General features: G+C 42.0%; 1 protein-coding gene across 1 annotated transcript in view; it reads left to right on the top strand.

Moving 5' to 3' along the window:
• Window positions 1-17389, top strand: part of PARP14 (poly(ADP-ribose) polymerase family member 14) — a 50572-nt gene that overhangs the window by 24069 nt on the left and 9114 nt on the right. Inside the window, exons 6-13 of the mRNA XM_080819903.1 lie at window positions 461-2763; window positions 3645-3881; window positions 4622-4843; window positions 6904-6982; window positions 9696-9845; window positions 10154-10216; window positions 10553-10720; window positions 14262-14468. Coding sequence (XP_080676029.1) covers window positions 461-2763; window positions 3645-3881; window positions 4622-4843; window positions 6904-6982; window positions 9696-9845; window positions 10154-10216; window positions 10553-10720; window positions 14262-14468 — 3429 coding nt within the window. The remainder of the gene's footprint in view (window positions 1-460; window positions 2764-3644; window positions 3882-4621; window positions 4844-6903; window positions 6983-9695; window positions 9846-10153; window positions 10217-10552; window positions 10721-14261; window positions 14469-17389) is intronic.

The following is a 17389-nucleotide window of genomic DNA, read 5'->3' as shown; positions in this document are numbered from 1 at the left end:
GGAATCTAAACCAGCTAGGAAGCCTGAAACTGTGAGACTGTACAGAAAACAGCAAAATAGCTTGATTCTTACATGAGCTTTGCTTTGAGCAGAGAATATTCTTTGCACTGGGACAAACATTACCCCCATATTTGTGAACAAATTTTTATCTGTTTATTAACCTGGTGGTGATACATTGGTGTTACCAGAAAATAGAATTTACTTAACAGAATTTCAACATAGGGTGATCTTGGTTGGAAAGTGTTCCATTAAGCAAAGGATACCTATGCAGGATTAATAAAAATCAGTTTATATCTGAGCACTTTGAGAGTAGTGCTGCTTTTTAATAGCATGTTATAACATCATAATTTTACAATCACTAGAGTTTTTTTCCCTAGGAGAAAAGTGTTGCTGTTGTTTTTTTTTTTTTTTTCACTTGAAACATGTAACACTGGGATTACTTTATTTCTTTCCTTTTAAGTGTTGCACACCATCATGACCAAGAAACTTGACCTCGATAATATGCCACTCTCTGTGTTTCCATACTACACCTCTTTGGGCACGGCCTTGTACGGAAAGGAGAAACCTCTGATCAAGCTTCCAGCACCATTCAGAGAATCATTAGATCTTCCCTTATGGAGGTTCTTACAGAAAAAGAAGCATCTGATTGATGAGATAAATGAGGAAGCGATACGTTGTCACAGTGATCTAATATGGTCCGAACTCAGATGTGAAGTTACCATCAGACCTGCGACCACATTATTCTGTCTAGGTAGACTGAGAATCAGGAACTGGAAGGAAGATGTTTCCACGGCATTCTCTAGCATCAGATCTAAATATAAAGTTACCCCCTTTAAAGTGGATCCTGTAGTGTGGGACACCATAAAAAATAATGTAGGAGACGACAGGATTTTGATTGAATTTGATACCCTTAAGGGGATTGTAACCTTAGTGGGGAGATCAGAGGATGTACAGAACATTGAGCCACAAGTCAAGGAATTAATAGAAAGTACCACTCAAAAAATTAAAAGAGAAGAGCAAAGTCTAAAGGAGAAAGTGGCCGTTTCTCCAGGAAGATATTCTCTTTTGTGTCACAGCGATGTCCTCGGGCGTCTCCGTACCGAGTGCCCAGAAATGGAGATTTGTTATGATGAAGCCTCTCAACACGTGTGGTTCAAAGGCCTCTACACAGACGTGTATAAAGCAAAGTGTGAAATACAGAAAGAGATGTGCACCATGGTTCAAAAAAGCATCCGGCTTCCCCCTGAGATTTTCCAGTTTTTGCAAAAAGGAGACTGTACAGAATTCTCGAAGTCTCTTTTCATGGCACAGAAAATTCTTGCCGTTTGTGAGCTAGAGGGTAAAACTGTTCTCTTAATCGGCTATTCCCCTAAAGTCCTGTTAGATGCCGAAAAGCAAATGGTCAGTGCCTTCAGCTACAAGCGCATCAACATTGACGACCGGGAAGTTCTAAATGGCAAGAAATGGAAAGCGCTCACTCACAGCTTGCATAAGAGACACAATTCCTCCTCAAAGACTGTAATAATCGATGAATTAACTTCAGAAACCAAAGCTGAGGTCATCATCGCGGGCTGTGTGAGAGAAGTGAATGAATCCTATAGCTCGCTTTTTGACTTTGTGGAAAAACACACAAAAATAGAGAGATTGATTAAAATAAAGCCTCCCGTAGTCATTGATTATTTAAGGATAGAAAAAAAGCCATTCTGGCAAAAGATAAAGACAACAAATGTTCAGGTAATTTTCAATCTTGAAAATAAACAAAAGGGCATTTTACTAATTGGGCCAAAGGCCAAAGTCCTGGAGGGGGTGAACATCATCAGGCAAGCCGTGGATTCCATCTGTATTGAAAACGTCAATATCGATAGGCCATTGGTCAGCCAGTTCTTCCAGGAGAAAGCACAGTATTATAAAAGAGAGGTCAAACGGTTGTTTGGATGTTCCATTGACCTACAGGAGAATGGAGGGGAGGAGGAGGGAGGTGGCAGGGATGGGCAGAGCAGCTTGTCCCAGGTGGAGCTGGCCCCGGGAGTCTCGCTGACCATGCCGCAGAGCAGCTTGTCTCGGGTAGAGCTGGCCCCTGGAGTCTGGCTGATGGTGCAGCAGGGCGACTTGACCCGGTTTCCTGTTGAGGTGGTGGTGAGCACCGCCAACGAGGACCTGCAGCTCTGCAGCAGCCTGGCAGCAGCTCTTTCAAAAGCAGCTGGCCCTGAGCTCCAGGAAGACTGTGATCAGATAGTGAAGACAAGGGGCAAGGTCCCACCGGGCAGTGCCGTCATCTCAAAAGCAGGAAAGCTCCCGTACCGCCATGTGATCCATGTCGTGGGGCCCGGGTGGAAGGACGACGAGGACCTGAAGTGCATGCTCCTGTTAAAGAGAGCTGTAGAAGAAACTCTCCGTTTGGCTGAGGCACACCAGTGCCGGTCCATAGCCATCCCGGCCATCAGCTCTGGAGCCCGGGGCTTTCCCTTAGCCCGGTGTGTGAAGGTGATTGTTTTGGCTATCAAGAAAAACTTCCAGTTTAAGCAGGACGGACACACCTTGAAAGAGATATACCTCGTGGATACAGCTGAGAAGACTGTCCAGGCTTTTGCGGAAACTGTGAAAACCGTATTTGAGAGCGCCCTGCCTCCGACGGTTCCTCTGCCTGGTTTATCACAGGCAGTTCAGCCGGTCTTGACAAATGTTCCTGGAAACAGACAGATTTCATTGTCCCAGGGAAACCTGAGGCTCCTGCTGGTGGAAGGAGATGTGCAGAATGCTACCGTGAGTGTCCCTCCTGTCCCTGCCTGTAGAGCCCCCGCAACTCCAGCTAGCCTATAGCCCAAGGCAGACTAGGACCCCAGGGAAGAACCCCCATGCTCTCCCTCCCAGCCTCGGAAGTAGTTTCCTCAACGACTGGGAGGCTTTGCTGAGGCACTGACCCACAGAGACTGGCCAGTTGACTGTGGGAACTGCAAGTGTACTCAGATAGTGAGGTTGCCAGTAAATGCAAAACCCCACAATACCATTCTACCTTTTTACATGTATACTTTTTCAGTGCCTTTATATCTGTCACATTTTGGCAAATCTAAGGTTAATTTCCTGTCACATTTGCTGACGACAGATACGAAAAATTAGAGCATTTGATGTGGGCAGAGGACAGGAATCTTGTCAATGACGCCGAACCAGGGTGAACTATAGTCCTCCTTGGTGACCCAGGTCGTGCAGCTTTGAATATCACTTTTCACATTCCCTCTCCTCTCTTCTCTTGGTGTCTTAATTGATCCCAATTTAGAAAAGCTCTGTCCCATCAGACCAGTCTGCTCACAGCTCCAACCGCCCCAGTGTATTCCCTGCTATATGACTGCCCTGCTCCCTTTGTCTGCTGCCCTGATTCCTTTTTCTCAGACCCCATAAGCCACTGCCTCTGCACTCTTTCAGAGACCCTGTGCTGTTTATATCTTGCTTTTTGACAGCTCTCTGTCATCCTGGAGTGTTATTTAAATAAATCATCTCGTAACCCTTTGCCTCGGGGGGCATTTCAATCTCTGAAATTAATCGTCATTGCTTCCCCACTCTAGTGTCAAACCCAGGGGCTCAAATATAGTGATCCTTTGGTGAATGCTCTTTGTTAGTATCTGAAACAAATTGGTTTTGTCTTCAAGGTTGATGTTCTTGTCAACTCCATTCCCATGAATCTCAGGCTCAATACAGGGCTCCTTTCTCAGGCCCTTGTGACAAAAGCGGGGCCAAAGCTCCAGGAGGAATTGGACAGAGTCGGCCAAGCAGTGGTTGTTGGCATGGGCACAGTTCTCCGAACCAGTGGACACAATCTGCACTGCCGGAATGTGCTTCATGTAGTGGCTCCGAAGTGGAGAGATGGGTGCACGTCTTCACACAAGGTGGGGCCAAGTTCTAGGTTCTCTGGGAAACTGGGTCGCCCTTGGGACCCTCCTCTCCATATAATGTAGGGGTGGCCTCTGTCTGTCTCAGTACCAGCGGGTTCTATCACGATGGCCATTCCTTTCAGCCGTAGCTGACTTCGCCTGAAGACTAGTTAATAATATAAATTGATTACATTGTTCAATCATTATTGGGGTACAGGGAAGAGTTATTGAAGATGACACAGCTTTAGTGAGGATAGGAAGGTGAGGGCATGAAGAATGGAAGAGAACGAAGGATTAGAACAGTAGTTGCTTTGCTTCTTTCTTTCCTTGTTGAGTGAGTTTGAATCTTTTTAGAGGGTCTCTGATGTTCCCTTTTCCTTGTCTGCTGTGTGCTTTTCTTTCCTTTTTTTTTTTTTTTGTTTAAAGATTTTATTTATTTATTTGACAGAGAGAGATCACAAGTAGGCAGAGAGAGAGAGAGAGAGAGAGAGAGGAGGAAGCAGGCTCCCTGCCGAGCAAAGAGCCCGATGCGGGACTTGATCCCAGGACTCTGGGATCATGACCTGAGCCGAAGGCAGAGGCCTACCCCACTGAGCCACCCAGGCGCACTTCTTTCCTTTTTTGACAGCCCTTAACCTCTTTTGAGAGAAGAAGAGTAGACAGAGATCATAGTCAAAGTTGCTAAATTCTTGCCCTTTTTGTTCTAACTCCCATTTCTAGGCGAGATGCATCAAGATGTGCTTTGTGCTTTGCAGGTCATGAGAGACATAATCAGGAAATGTCTGGAAATCACTGAGAACTTGTTCTTAAGATCAATTGCATTTCCAGCAATAGGAACCGGAAATCTGGGGTTTCCTAAAACCGTTTTTGCTGAATTAATAACTTCAGAAGTGTTAAACTTTAGTAGCAAGATTCAACTGACAGCTTTACAAGAGGTTCAGTTTCTGCTGCACCCAAGTGATCACGAAACTATTCAGGTACAATCTCACTCATTTCTGGTTATTTTGGCAGCCGAGCGCTAATGTTTTCAAATGTCTTGTTTGTTGGCTATTAGGTTGTTTCTTCCTTGTATTTCCCATATAGGAAAGTGAAGGAGTAGTGTAGACTAGTTGTAGCACGGGAAATATCAAGCAAATTTATGGATATAGAAAAAAATTAACTTCTTATTAAGGAGAACTCCAAACATAAATAAAAATAGACAATGGTAGAATGAACTACCTTGTATCCATTACTCGCCTTCATAATTATCGACCCATGGCCAGTATGTTTCATCTCTATCTCTATTTATTTCCCTCCTTCCTACATTATTTCCAAACAAACCCTAGGAATACATTACCCATAAACAATTCAGTATTTATTTTAAGCAATAGGATTCTTTTTAAAAAGTAACATGACCACAATACTGTTTCACACTTAAAATAAACTGAAAATCATTCCCTTATTTCCTCAATTATCAAGTCAATGTTCAAATTTCCACTGTCTCACAAATGCCTTGTTTTGTCTTTTGTTTTGTTTTGTTTTTAGATTCATTTATTTATTTGAGAGAGTGAGAGTGCATGCATGTGTACATGCGCTTGCACCAGGGGGAGGGGCAGAGGGAGAGAGAGAATCTCAAGTAGACCCCCCTGAGTACAGAGGCTCCCCCACCCCATGGGCTGGGTCTGATCTCATCACCCTGAGATCATGACCTAAGTGGAAACCAAGAACCCAACACTCAATTGACCAAGCTACCCAGGTGCTCCTGCCTTATTTTGTTTTTATAGCTTGTTTGTTTGAATCACAATCCAAATAAGGCCTGTACATCACAGTGGAGCTGACATCCCTCAATCCTCCTTTAATCTATAGGATTCCCTTCCACGTGAACATAGAAAGTTTAGTACATAATATAAAAGTCGTAGTCCTCTAAGTAAGAGGAAAAATGGTTGTGGTCCTGTAAATAATGTCAGGAGAATGTCAGGATGAGATGCAATTGAAAGGTGTAGTTAGAATGAACTCAGCACATCTCCATGGGAGTAGGAGAGTTGGGACTAGAAATACCAACACCATCTTCTGCTCTAGAGAGTCCATCAACCAACAGTCCACCTTTACACACGGAACTTGCCTGCCTGCCGCCAGCCTGGCCTCCCCTGGAGTCCTGTGAGCCTGGGATCCTGGCTCTGTAGTCTTCCCACATCCCCTCTCCCATTATTGGATCAATCTTTTAGCAGAGACGTTACTTATCCCCCCCCACCCCAAAAATCTCTCTTGCTTGTTTAAAGGAGGAAGAAAGTGATTATTTGAGGATGTCCCCACCAGGCAAAGAAATGGAATTCACAGGTTCATTAACCCTAGAATACATACACCAGCCTTTTACTTCAGAGAACACGACTCCCCAAGAGATTCCTCTCCTGGGACAAATAAGAAGTGAAAAAAATGGAAGTGGTTGCTGTCATTGTGACTGTCTTTCTCTTAACTACTGTGTTTTTTACAACTGGCAAGATACCTGCTCTTATTGATTATGAAACCAATACTTCACTGTGGAAACTTTGAACCATACAAAATGCATACGTTCTTTTTGTCGCGTTTCATTGTAATCTTCTTTTATACATGTGCACCTTTATAAGTGGGATTATGTAGTGCAATTTCATATCATTCTTTTTTTTATTTAATAGTATAAAAAGAGAATTTCCTTTTCCACTAACTATTCTTTGAAAATGGAATTCTTAGTGGCCGCTAAATATTCCAACACATGGATATACCAAAATTTATTTAACCATTTCCCTGTTGGGTTTTTAAACTGTTTTGTTTCTTCTCTGTTACAAATAGTGTGTAATGAATATGCTTGTATTTATAACTTTTGTCACCTATTTAATAGTTTTCCTAGAATGCATTTGTAAAAACAGAATTATCTGTAGTATTTTCATAATTTCTTTGAGAGTAACACTTTGAGAGTTGTTCTCTCCTAAGTATGTGTTCATGTAAGATCAAAATCCCTAATGAATCAAATTTATCCATCTATGGAGGACTGTAGTGGTCAAAACTGTCTTTGTATTTCCAGGCATTTTCAGATGAATTTGCCAGAAGGACGAATGGAAATTTTGTCAGTGCCAAAATGCCCAAGGCCGAAGATGCACAAGGTTCAGTAAAGCTATGAGATGAGAAATTATTTCTAGTTGCTGAATAGCTATTAAGTGAAAGACAATAGTGACGATTCTAATGAAAGGATCAGTTAGTGATGAAGAAGATATTAAATTATATCCCATACCCCTGAGTATGTAAAACATTGGCTGAGATTATGTGGTCTGAAGGGAAAGAGTAGACAGGTAAATTACATAATTTCTACAGTGGGTTTGAGTAGTGACGTGGCTACAAATTTCTAAGGATGATGTGACAGGTGTTTATAGAAACAGGTACATTTAAAGAGACAACACCAACCAAATGCTTCTGCTGTGTCAGAGCTGCTGTTGCTGCATTTGACTTTATCCAAACTCCTGCTTAGAGTCTGCTGAGGCTTCCTGAATCGGAATGTGTATGTTTCCCATCAAAGCTGGGGATTTCTCAGTCATTCTTTAATTAGTTTACCGCACTGGTCTCTCTCCAGTGCCCCAATAACATGAATGTGAAGTGTTTTGATAGCATTCCATGGGTTGTGGGATCTCTTTTTTTTTCTTCTTCTTCCTTTTTTCATCTCTTTTCTCTCTGTTCATCATGCTGGACAATTTCTATTGACCCACCTCCAAGATCATGGACTCTTTGCCCACTGCTCATCCACTGATTTTTTTTTTTTTTTTACTTCAGATACTGTACTTTTAAACTCCAAAGTGTCCATCTGGTTCCTTTTTTTATGGTTCATAAACTGTAAACTGCAGAACCTCCTCTTTTTCCATTCATCCCAGATCATTTTCAGGCACTCGGCTGTGTTTGCCTTGACCTCAGTTATAACAGATGCTTTAAAGTCTTTGTCAAGTATCCAACAGCTGGATCATATTGAGATTAGCGCCTGTAATTCAGTGTCTTGATCCTTGAGAACTGGTCACATTTTCCTGGTTCCTTACAGGACAAACCATTCTGGGTTATAGACTGGGCATTTTAAATATTATGTTGTGAAACTTGGGTCCTATTAAAATCTTCTGGAAAATGGTGATCGTTTTGCTTGTTTTAGCAGGTGGTTGGTCAGTTAAGTTAATTCTAAGCGCTCTGTCTCACCTTCTGGGTGGGCAGCAGTTCCAATGTTAATTTAGTTCTCAAGGTCTTTGCCATGCAGCTTGGGTCTGTCCCTACACGTGCAGCTCCAGCTCTGTATTCGTTCACAGAACAGGGGCTACCGGGACGCCTGGGTGGCTCGGTTGGTTGGACGACTGCCTTCGGCTCAGGTCACGATCCTGAAGTCCCGGGATCGAGTCCCGCAACGGGCTCCCAGCTCCACGGGGAGTCTGCTTCTCCCTCTGACCTTCTCCTCACTCATGCTCTCTCTCATTGCCTCTCTCTCAAATAAATAAACAAAATCTTAAAAAAAAAAAAAAAAGGAATAAGGGCTACCTTCTCCAGCTTTCACCTGTCTGGGACTCCTACATTCTCTACTCAAGGGAGCCCATTTTCTAGGTCCTTTGGCCAAAACTACAGGGTTCTCCGGGAGCTTAACCTGCCTGTTCAGGTGTCTCATAATTTTGCAGGTAAGGGTTGCCCTTGTGGGCAAAGTGGAGAGACAAAGAGGGAGAGAGAGAGAGAGAGCCACAGGTATGGCCCATGCACACACATACAGCTTTTAAAAAAAAAAATATTTAATGCTGTGAAATATATCACATAGAAGAATGCTTAAATCACAAATACCGATGTGGGGCTCGATCCCAGGACCCCGGGGATCATGGCCCGAGCTGAAGGCAGCGGCTTAACCGACTGAGCCACCCAGGCGTCCCTACAGCTTTTTTTTTTAAAGAAAAAAAATTGTTTTAACTCAGAGAGAGAGAGAGAGAGAAAGTGCATGTGCACACGGAAGCTGAGGAAGGGGCAGAGAGAGAGAGAGAGAATCTCAAGCAGACTCCCTGCTGAGCATGGAGCCCCACGTGGGGCTTGATCTGGCCACCAGGAGATCATCACCTGAGCCAAAATCAAGGGTCAGACACCCAACCGACTGAGCCACCCAGGTGTCCCCACATACATGCTTTTCAGAGCATAAAGGCCCTTTCTTTTCATTCTTCCAGACAGAAAGACAGAATGCCTCTCAGAATTTTGGCTCCCTGTGGTACCACTGTGGAGCTCTGCAACTGGGCTCATCTTGAGGCAAGGCCTGAGTTAAAAAGACAAAAATCTGGACAGTCATGAGGATTCCTTCTCATACTCTTCAGTGCACAGGGACGCTTTTTTCTAATCCTCTGGCTGCAAAGATAGGGAATTCTCATGACACAGTGGCAACTGGGGCCACCTTGAGCCAGTGCTGAGAGAGAAAGGGGAAATTTCAAGACAAAATAAAATGGGAAACTCACCCACTCCCTTACCGGTGGCTTCTTCAAGTTTTGACTCCCTCCCCCAGTCTGTCTGCTGTTTACTTTTCAGGTCTCGGTTAGTGGCTTCTTTGTATTTATCCTGCATTTTTAGTTGTAATTCTTGAGTGGGATAGGTGTGAGGGGGCCTGACATCACCTTGGCCAGCAGCAGAAGTCCACATTTGATACATACTCTATTTTGTAATCCTTTCTCAGACACTGACCATCACTGGGGCTCAGAGTCAGGGCTGGTTAAGGGCTGGAGATCGGAGGGGGAAGTATGAGAGAAATGCATCTGTAGAGTGTGAGATCTGAGTCATTCTTGCTATTGCCGGCTTGTTTAGGGACTCCATTTCCTTTCTTCTCAGGTTTCCGTGGGACTGTGTCTAGCCCTAACGTAGATGTGCATGAAATGAAAATTGGTCCCATCACCTTCCAGGTGGCCTTTGGAGATATCACTAAAGAAGAGGCTGATGTGATTGTAAATTCAACATCAAAAGCATTTAATCTCAAAGCAGGTACTTTACTTGTAGGATTTGAGTAGTGTTAATAGTCAACTGTCCTATAGATGCTATAGCCAAACTGGTTTCTACAACTTTGGCTCATTAATAGTAATAATTTTAAGATTATTTTGACATGGTCTCTAATAATTGGTAACAGATAATTTATAAACTTTTCTTCTTTCTTATCAGAAATACCCAGGTTATGGGATTCCTTTGATGATTAGGAAAGCTTTTTTAGATAATGAAGCAATCATTCTGATCCAGATGTACTATTCTGATTTTTTTCAATTCATGTTTGTAACCCTCTTGCTTTTCTACTATAGGGGTGTCCAGAGCAATTCTAGAATGTGCTGGGCAAAATGTGGAAATGGCATGTTCTCGCCTAGGTAAGGCACCATACTGTTTTTTGGTTCAAAATTATAAGTAGTAGGCTGACTATGGGAAGCTTTGGAGAGGCTGGGGAGAGTCTTGGGATTGGGGAGACAACCTATGAATCTTAAAATCATACATTTGACCAAAGAATTCTAATCATAGACAATTAGAAGTGAAAAGTAATCTCACACTTAAAAAGAAAACATAAGAAAGGTTCCTCAAAGACCATATTTTAGGAGTCTCTTTTCCCATAAAGTGCTTTATGTGGCAAACCAAACATTTTGCTTTCTAAACAATCAAAGAATGGATTTTGTATCTGATTTTGCATCTCTCTGTCTTGCATCTCCCAGCTGAAAAGGGCAACAGTGATTACATAGTTACCGAAGGTGGATTACTAAGGTGCAAGAACATTGTTCACGTCACTGGCGGAAGTGACGTCAAGCAATCGATCTTCTTTGTTTTGCAAGAGTGTGAAAAACGGAAATACTCGTCCGTTTGCCTCCCAGCCATTGGGACAGGTTTGTAACCTCTGGCTATCAAGGCGTCCCCCTTTCCTTCGCTCTGGTGCTATTAATATAGTCAATATAGTCAACGCAGAGTCTGAGTCAAGGCGGCTCCTCACCCCAAGGCAGCCCCTAAGAGAATAAGCAAAGACTGTGGGTGGTTTAAGGAAGAGGAGAAAACAAAGAAAACTGAGGATAGTGTTGAATATTAGAGTCCATTTGCTCTGTACTATGGGAGGGAAGAGAGAGGACGGGAAGGAAGAGAAAGAAAGTCCATCATCTCTCCTTCTCATTCCTCTGTTTCTTTTTTTCCCTGTCCCCTACATTATTTAGTGTTTAACTCCCTCCTCCATCCCTTCTCCATGGAGATCATCAGAGCATCAGCTTGTACCTCCCAGTAACTGACTCTGTGATAAGCATTCCTGGCCTTCTCCTCACACCTCTTACACAGTGGGCTGTGTGAGTTGGCCTTAGGACATCTCTGCACAGAAGCCTCTCAGTCCCCAGAGTCTAATGGGTTCTGGTTCTAATGGATCAGAAATACAACTCCAACTGTCTTCTTTTCAGCCTACTTGCCTTTTTTGTTTTCCTCAGATGACATAAGAGTTGTGTTAAGTCTTTCATATATAAGGGTGGTGCTGTGGGTTTATCATGAGTAAGGTGATGCTCTTTGAGCTCTTTGCCCAGGAATCTGAGTCATGGGTGTTGATTATGAATTTCTGGTTGGTTTCCCCTCAGAGAGCTGGTTAAGGGAGCAGATAAGTCTCAGACTTGAAGTGGAATGTAGCTGACTGGTCCCAGAGAGACAGCACTCTGCACTGGATTAGTGATTCCACTGCACAGGAATCTGTTTGAGTGTCTCACGCTCACATTCTAGGTCCTCTGAAAGCTTAGCCTTGGTACATTTAACCAACCTTGTCACCTCAGCTTTCTTCTAGTCTTCTGTTATTCTGTTATTTTCATTTCTGTAATTCTGTAATTTAAATTCTGTAATCCTATAATTCTCATTCCTCTTAATGTCCCCACATGGAATGCTACATCAATGTTATTACTTTTATATTTCTGAAAGTATAATTTATAGTTCCTTTATGTTTTCATGCCCCTTGTGGTATTATCCAGTTTGGCAGTTTAGCCAGCATGTCTGTCTGCCTGTTTGTCTGTCTGTCTCTCTCCTCTCTGTCTTTTATGGACACCCTCTAATGACTCAACAGTCTCTGTCTCCATTGATTTTTTTCCTGAGCTCTGGTCTTGTGTTTCTACATAAACTTTATCCTGGCCAAGAAATCAGACAACCCAAGGGTGACCCAGCCCTTCCCAAGAAAAACAAGGAAATGAGGCTGTTTTAGTTTTGCATGCATATGTGATTGAGTATTTCTGGGTTACTGCAAACCTGTTGTTTCTTTCACTGACCTGGCTGCATTGCTGGTCTGCACAAATACATCAAGATTAGCAGATTCTCCTTGTTTGTCATCTTTACTAATCTCTATCACCACTTGAGCTGCTCCTTAGACTAACGGATGGGGGAACTTTCTCCTTTAGTGGTGTTTATGAGTTGAGGTGGACTGCAATTGAGACGGCTTCTGGCGGTCAAAGAAGCCCTCTCCTTGCTTCCTTACACATACCTGCCTAGGGGGAGAGAGTGGGTGGTCAGTGATACTTGCCAGCACTTCAAGTTCAAAGCAGACTGTGAACTCCAATTCATTGCCCTCTCCCCCAGACTTGCCCCTCCTCTTATATCTCTGATCCCGTTAAAAACATCACTTTCTACCTAGAATCCTTGATTCTATCCTCTTGATCACTCCTATGTCCATTGGCTTATTAACTAATTTGATTAACTATTTCCCAAGTGGCTGCCATGTGCCAGGCACTGTGCTTAGGCACTGGGGACAGAAAGCTAAGAAAAGGTTCTAGTCCCCAAGGAGCACCTAGCCTACTGTGAGAGACAGACATGTAAACAACTGCAGTACAGCATGACTCAGGGTGTATGCAGAAAGTTGTGTGTGTGGCAAAAAAGGGGGAACCAAGGGTCGAAGATAACCCCGTTGGCCACTAGGTCCTGGTGACTTCACTTCCCAACTTTCTTCACAGTCCCTGTACCAGACTCTTCATTCTGGCCTCTTCTCTTCGTTTGGCTCTTGTCTTTTGCCTAAACTTTTATTGTAGCCTCCTATCTAGACCTGGGCTCCCTGCCCCAGTTTCTCCTCCACATACCTCACCCCTGAATTTGCCTCGGAAAAAAAAAAGGATCTCAAAAACAGATCTTTTCCCCTGAACACACCAGGCTGAACATACCACACCCCTGTTACATAGTTCTGTCTGCCATAGCCTTTTCTTCAGTTTCTCATACTTGATTGCTGACTACCTCTTCATGCCTGTATATCACACCCTTTGTGTTCTAAGTGACTAGATGAGAGTGAGCCCACGATGGGACATAGTAAATGTTGAGAGTGAATGAATGTATCTGAACTCTCCCATTTAAATTCTTCCAAAAGTCGTGAGATAATCATAGCTTTGCAAAGGAGAATTTCTCTTTTTGTGATCATCTAATCCAGGAAACTGAAGAAACCCTCTTGCTCAGTCTTGTATGGGATTTGTCTACTTTTGCACAAGTGTCTGCATAGCCAGGCCAAAGTGGTCTACTCTGATTTTGGCAGCAACTGTGGATGCCATCAAAAGGGAAATTCCAAGTGGGCTATTAGTCTATCATACTGGGTTGGCCAAGGGACTTTGGTATTGCTCTCCATTGTTATTTGCCAGCTGCCATTTATTTGTATGTGACTGCTTCTGTGGCTTCACATGGGAGTTTTCATGATCTTACCTAGGCAGTAGACTTGAGAAACAAGATATGGAACATGCTGGGAAAAGAAAAAGACTTGCTGTGGTGACCACCTTGAACCCAGCAAATAAGCTAAAATCTCACTGAGTATGCTAGAAAAGACTTCCTAGAAGTTTGTGGATAACTGGTGTACAAAGAATTATAGATTATAACAGATAATTTAGAGCTCCAAGTGTCTTACAAAAATCAGCTTAGCTTGAATCAGGTCCACGAAAACATCTGGAAGAATAAGGATACATGCATCTAGTCAGGTGACTATGAGCAAAGAAGAAAAAATATTGTTCTTTTTAAAGAGCATGAGCTTTAAAAAAAAAAAAGAGCATGAGATTCCAACATATATTTTCATTTTTTGCTTTTTATAGACCCTTGAGGACATGAATGAGCCAAAAAATGTTAATTGCGCTTTGTAACACAGAGGAACACGGTGAGCGAGTGTCAGCTCGACAGAGGAGATACAAACATCAGATATCAACAGTTAGATTTCCTGGGTCCTTTGTTCATTGTTGGGCTATTGGCTTCCTGACGTCCTGGAATAGCAGCTCCCTGGTGCATCTAGGGCTTCAAAAGTGTTTGCTCATGCATTGCTAGAAAGGCCAGCCCATGACGATGAATGAGTTGGGCAGTGAGCATTCATTCTGTGAGGACTCAAATCCCCAAATTATTTCTCAGCCTTCACAGTTGGGTCTCCCTCACCCCAGTTTTTATTATCTGCCTTTCTAGGAAATGCCCAAAAAGACCCAGAGGAGGTTGCTAATGCCATGATTGATGCCATCGAAGACTCTATCCAGAAAGGAATGCTCCAGTCTGTGAAAAAAGTTAAAGTTGTTATCTTTCTGCCTCACCTACTGGATGTATTTTGTGACAGCATGAAAAAAAGAGAGGCGTCTCTGGCTTCTCTCCAGCCATCTTTGAATTCTAAATTGACACGTGAGTTGACCATTTTTTTATGAAATGCCTGTTCCTAATATTGATGTCATATGAGAAATAGCTAATCTTTAACAAACTGTCAAAAGAGAAATTAAGAAAACAATCCCATTTACAATTACATCAAAAAGAATGAAATACCTAGGAATAAATTTAACCAAGAAGATAAAACACCTGAACTCTGAAAACTATGAGACACTAATGAAAGAAGTTGAAGATCGCACAAATGGAAAAATACACCATGCTTATGTGTTGTAAGAATTAATATTGTTAAAATGTCTGTGTTACCCCAACCAATCTAGATTCAGTGCAATCCCTATCAAAATTCCAATGGCATTTTTCACAGAACTAGAACAAAGGATCTTAAATTGTATGGACCCACAAAAGACCCCTAATAACCAAAACTATCTTGGAGAAAGAAGAACAAAACTAGAGGCATCACACTTCCTGATTTCAAACTACATTACAAAGCTATAGTAATCAAAACAGTATGGTATTGGCATAAAGACAAATAGATTAATGGGACAGAACAGAGAACCCAGAAATAAATCTGTGAATATACAGATCTGCCTTCACTTACAATGGGGTTATATCTGATAAACCTACTGTAAGTTGAAAATGTCTTAAGTCAAAAATGCATTTAATATATCTCACCTATAGAACATCATAGTTTAGCCTAGCCTACCTCTTTTTAAAAAAAATTTTTTTATTAACATATAATGTATTATTAGCCCCAAGGGTACAGGTGTGTGAATCGCCAGGTTTATACACTTCACAGCACTCACCATAGTACATACCTTCCCCAGTGTCCATAACCCAAATACCCTCCCCCCACCCTCCTCCCCCTGGCAACCCTCAGTTTGTTTCGTGAGATTAAGAGTCTCTTATGGTTTGTCTCCCTCCTGATCCCATCTTGTTTCATTTATTCCTTTCCTACTCCCCAAACCCCCCATGTTGCCTCTCAGCTTCCTCATATCAGGGAGATCATATGATAATTGTCTTTCTCTGATTGACTTATTTCACTAAGCGTAATACCCTCTAGTTCCATCCACGTCATCACAAATGGCAAGATTTCATTTCTTTTGATGGCTGCATAGTATTCCATTGTATATATATACCACATCTTCTTTATCCATTTATCTGTTGATTAGCCTAGCCTACCTTAAACATACTCAGAACACATTAGCCTATTTTATAATAGCCTGTTTTATAATAAAGTGTTGACTGTCTCATGTACTTTATTGAACACTGTAATGGAAGTGAAAACAGAATGGCTTAGTGGGTACAGAATAGTTGTGAGTGTGTTGGTTGTCTATCCTCATGATTGCTTGGCTGACTGGGAGCTGTGGCTCACTGCCATTGTCCACCATCACAAGAGCGTGTGGCACCATATATTACTAGCTCCGGGAAAGATCTAAATTCAAAATTCAAAGTACAGTTTCTACTGAATGTGTATCATTTTCATATTATCATAAAGTCAAAAAGTCATAAGTTGAACCATTGTAAGTTGGGGACCATCTGTGTGATCAAGTCATTTATAACAGAGGAGCCAAGAATATACAATGGGGGAAAGGACAGTCTCTTCAATAAATAGTATTTGGATGCTTCCTTCAGCAGCACATATACTGAAATAAATGGTGCTGGGAAAACTAGACAGACACATGGAAAAGAATGAAACAGGATTACTATCCTATACCATACACGAAAATCCACTCAAAATGGATTAAAGATCTGAAACCATAACACTTCTAGAAGAAAGCATGGGGAGGAAGCTTCTATACATCAGGCTTGGCAATGATTTTTTTTTTTTAATTTGACACCAAAGCGCAAATGGCAGAAGCAAAATAAACATATGGGACTACCTCAAACTAAAAAGCTTTTGCATGGCAAAGAAAACCATCAACAAAATGAAAAGGCAACCTATGGGATGGGAGAAGATATTTGTAACTAATATATCTGATAGGGGTTAATAAACAAAGGGATTAACATATAAAGATCGCATACAGCTCAATAGGAGATAAATAATCAATAAACAAATAATCTGATTTTAAAATGGGCAGGGGCACCTGGGTGGCTCAGTCGTTAAGCATCTGCCTTCGCCGGCTCAGGTCTTGATCCCAGGGTCCTAAGATCAAGCCTCGCATTGGGCTCTCTGCTCCCTCTCCCACTCCCCCTGCTCGTGTTCCCTTTCCTGCTGTGTCTCTCTCTGTCAAATAAATGAACAAAATCTTTTAAAAAAAATGGGCAGAGGCTCTGAATAGACATTTTTCCAAGGAAGAAATATACAGATGGCCAACAGACACATCAAAAGGTGCTCAACATCACTCATCATTGGGGAAATGCAAATCAAAACCATAAAGAGATACACCTCACCTGATAGAATGGCTATTATGAAAAAGACAAAAAACAAGTGTTGGTGAGGATGTAGAGAAAAGGAACCCTTGTGCACTGTTGGTGGGAATGTAAACTGGCACAGCCACTATTGAAAACAGTATGAAGGTTCCTGAAGAAATTAGAAACAGAACTACCATATGATCCAGAAATTCCATTTCTGGGTATTTATCTTAAGGTGACAATAAAAGAAACTATCTCCAAAAAGATATCTGCACCCCCATGTTCGTTGCAATAGTATTTACAAAACCAAGACATGGAAAAACCTAAGTGCCCACCAACAAATGAATGGATAAAGAAAATGTGGCATATCTCTGTATCTATATCTATATACACACGCATATGTAGCATGTATGTGTATATTACACACATGCACACATGGAATATCATTCAGCCATAAAAAGGAAGGAAATCCAGCCATTTGTGATAACATGGATGGACCTAGAGGGTACTGTGCTAAGTGAAACAAGACAGAGAAGGACAAATACCGTATGATCTCACTTATATGTGGAATCTTAAAAAACAAACAAACT

Source organism: Martes martes (assembly GCF_963455335.1).
Source record: "Martes martes genome assembly, chromosome: 1".
In the NCBI taxonomy this organism is placed as follows: Eukaryota; Metazoa; Chordata; class Mammalia; order Carnivora; family Mustelidae; genus Martes; species Martes martes.
The sequence above is the reverse complement of the archived record's forward strand: the minus strand, read 5'-3'. Positions and strand labels throughout refer to the sequence as shown.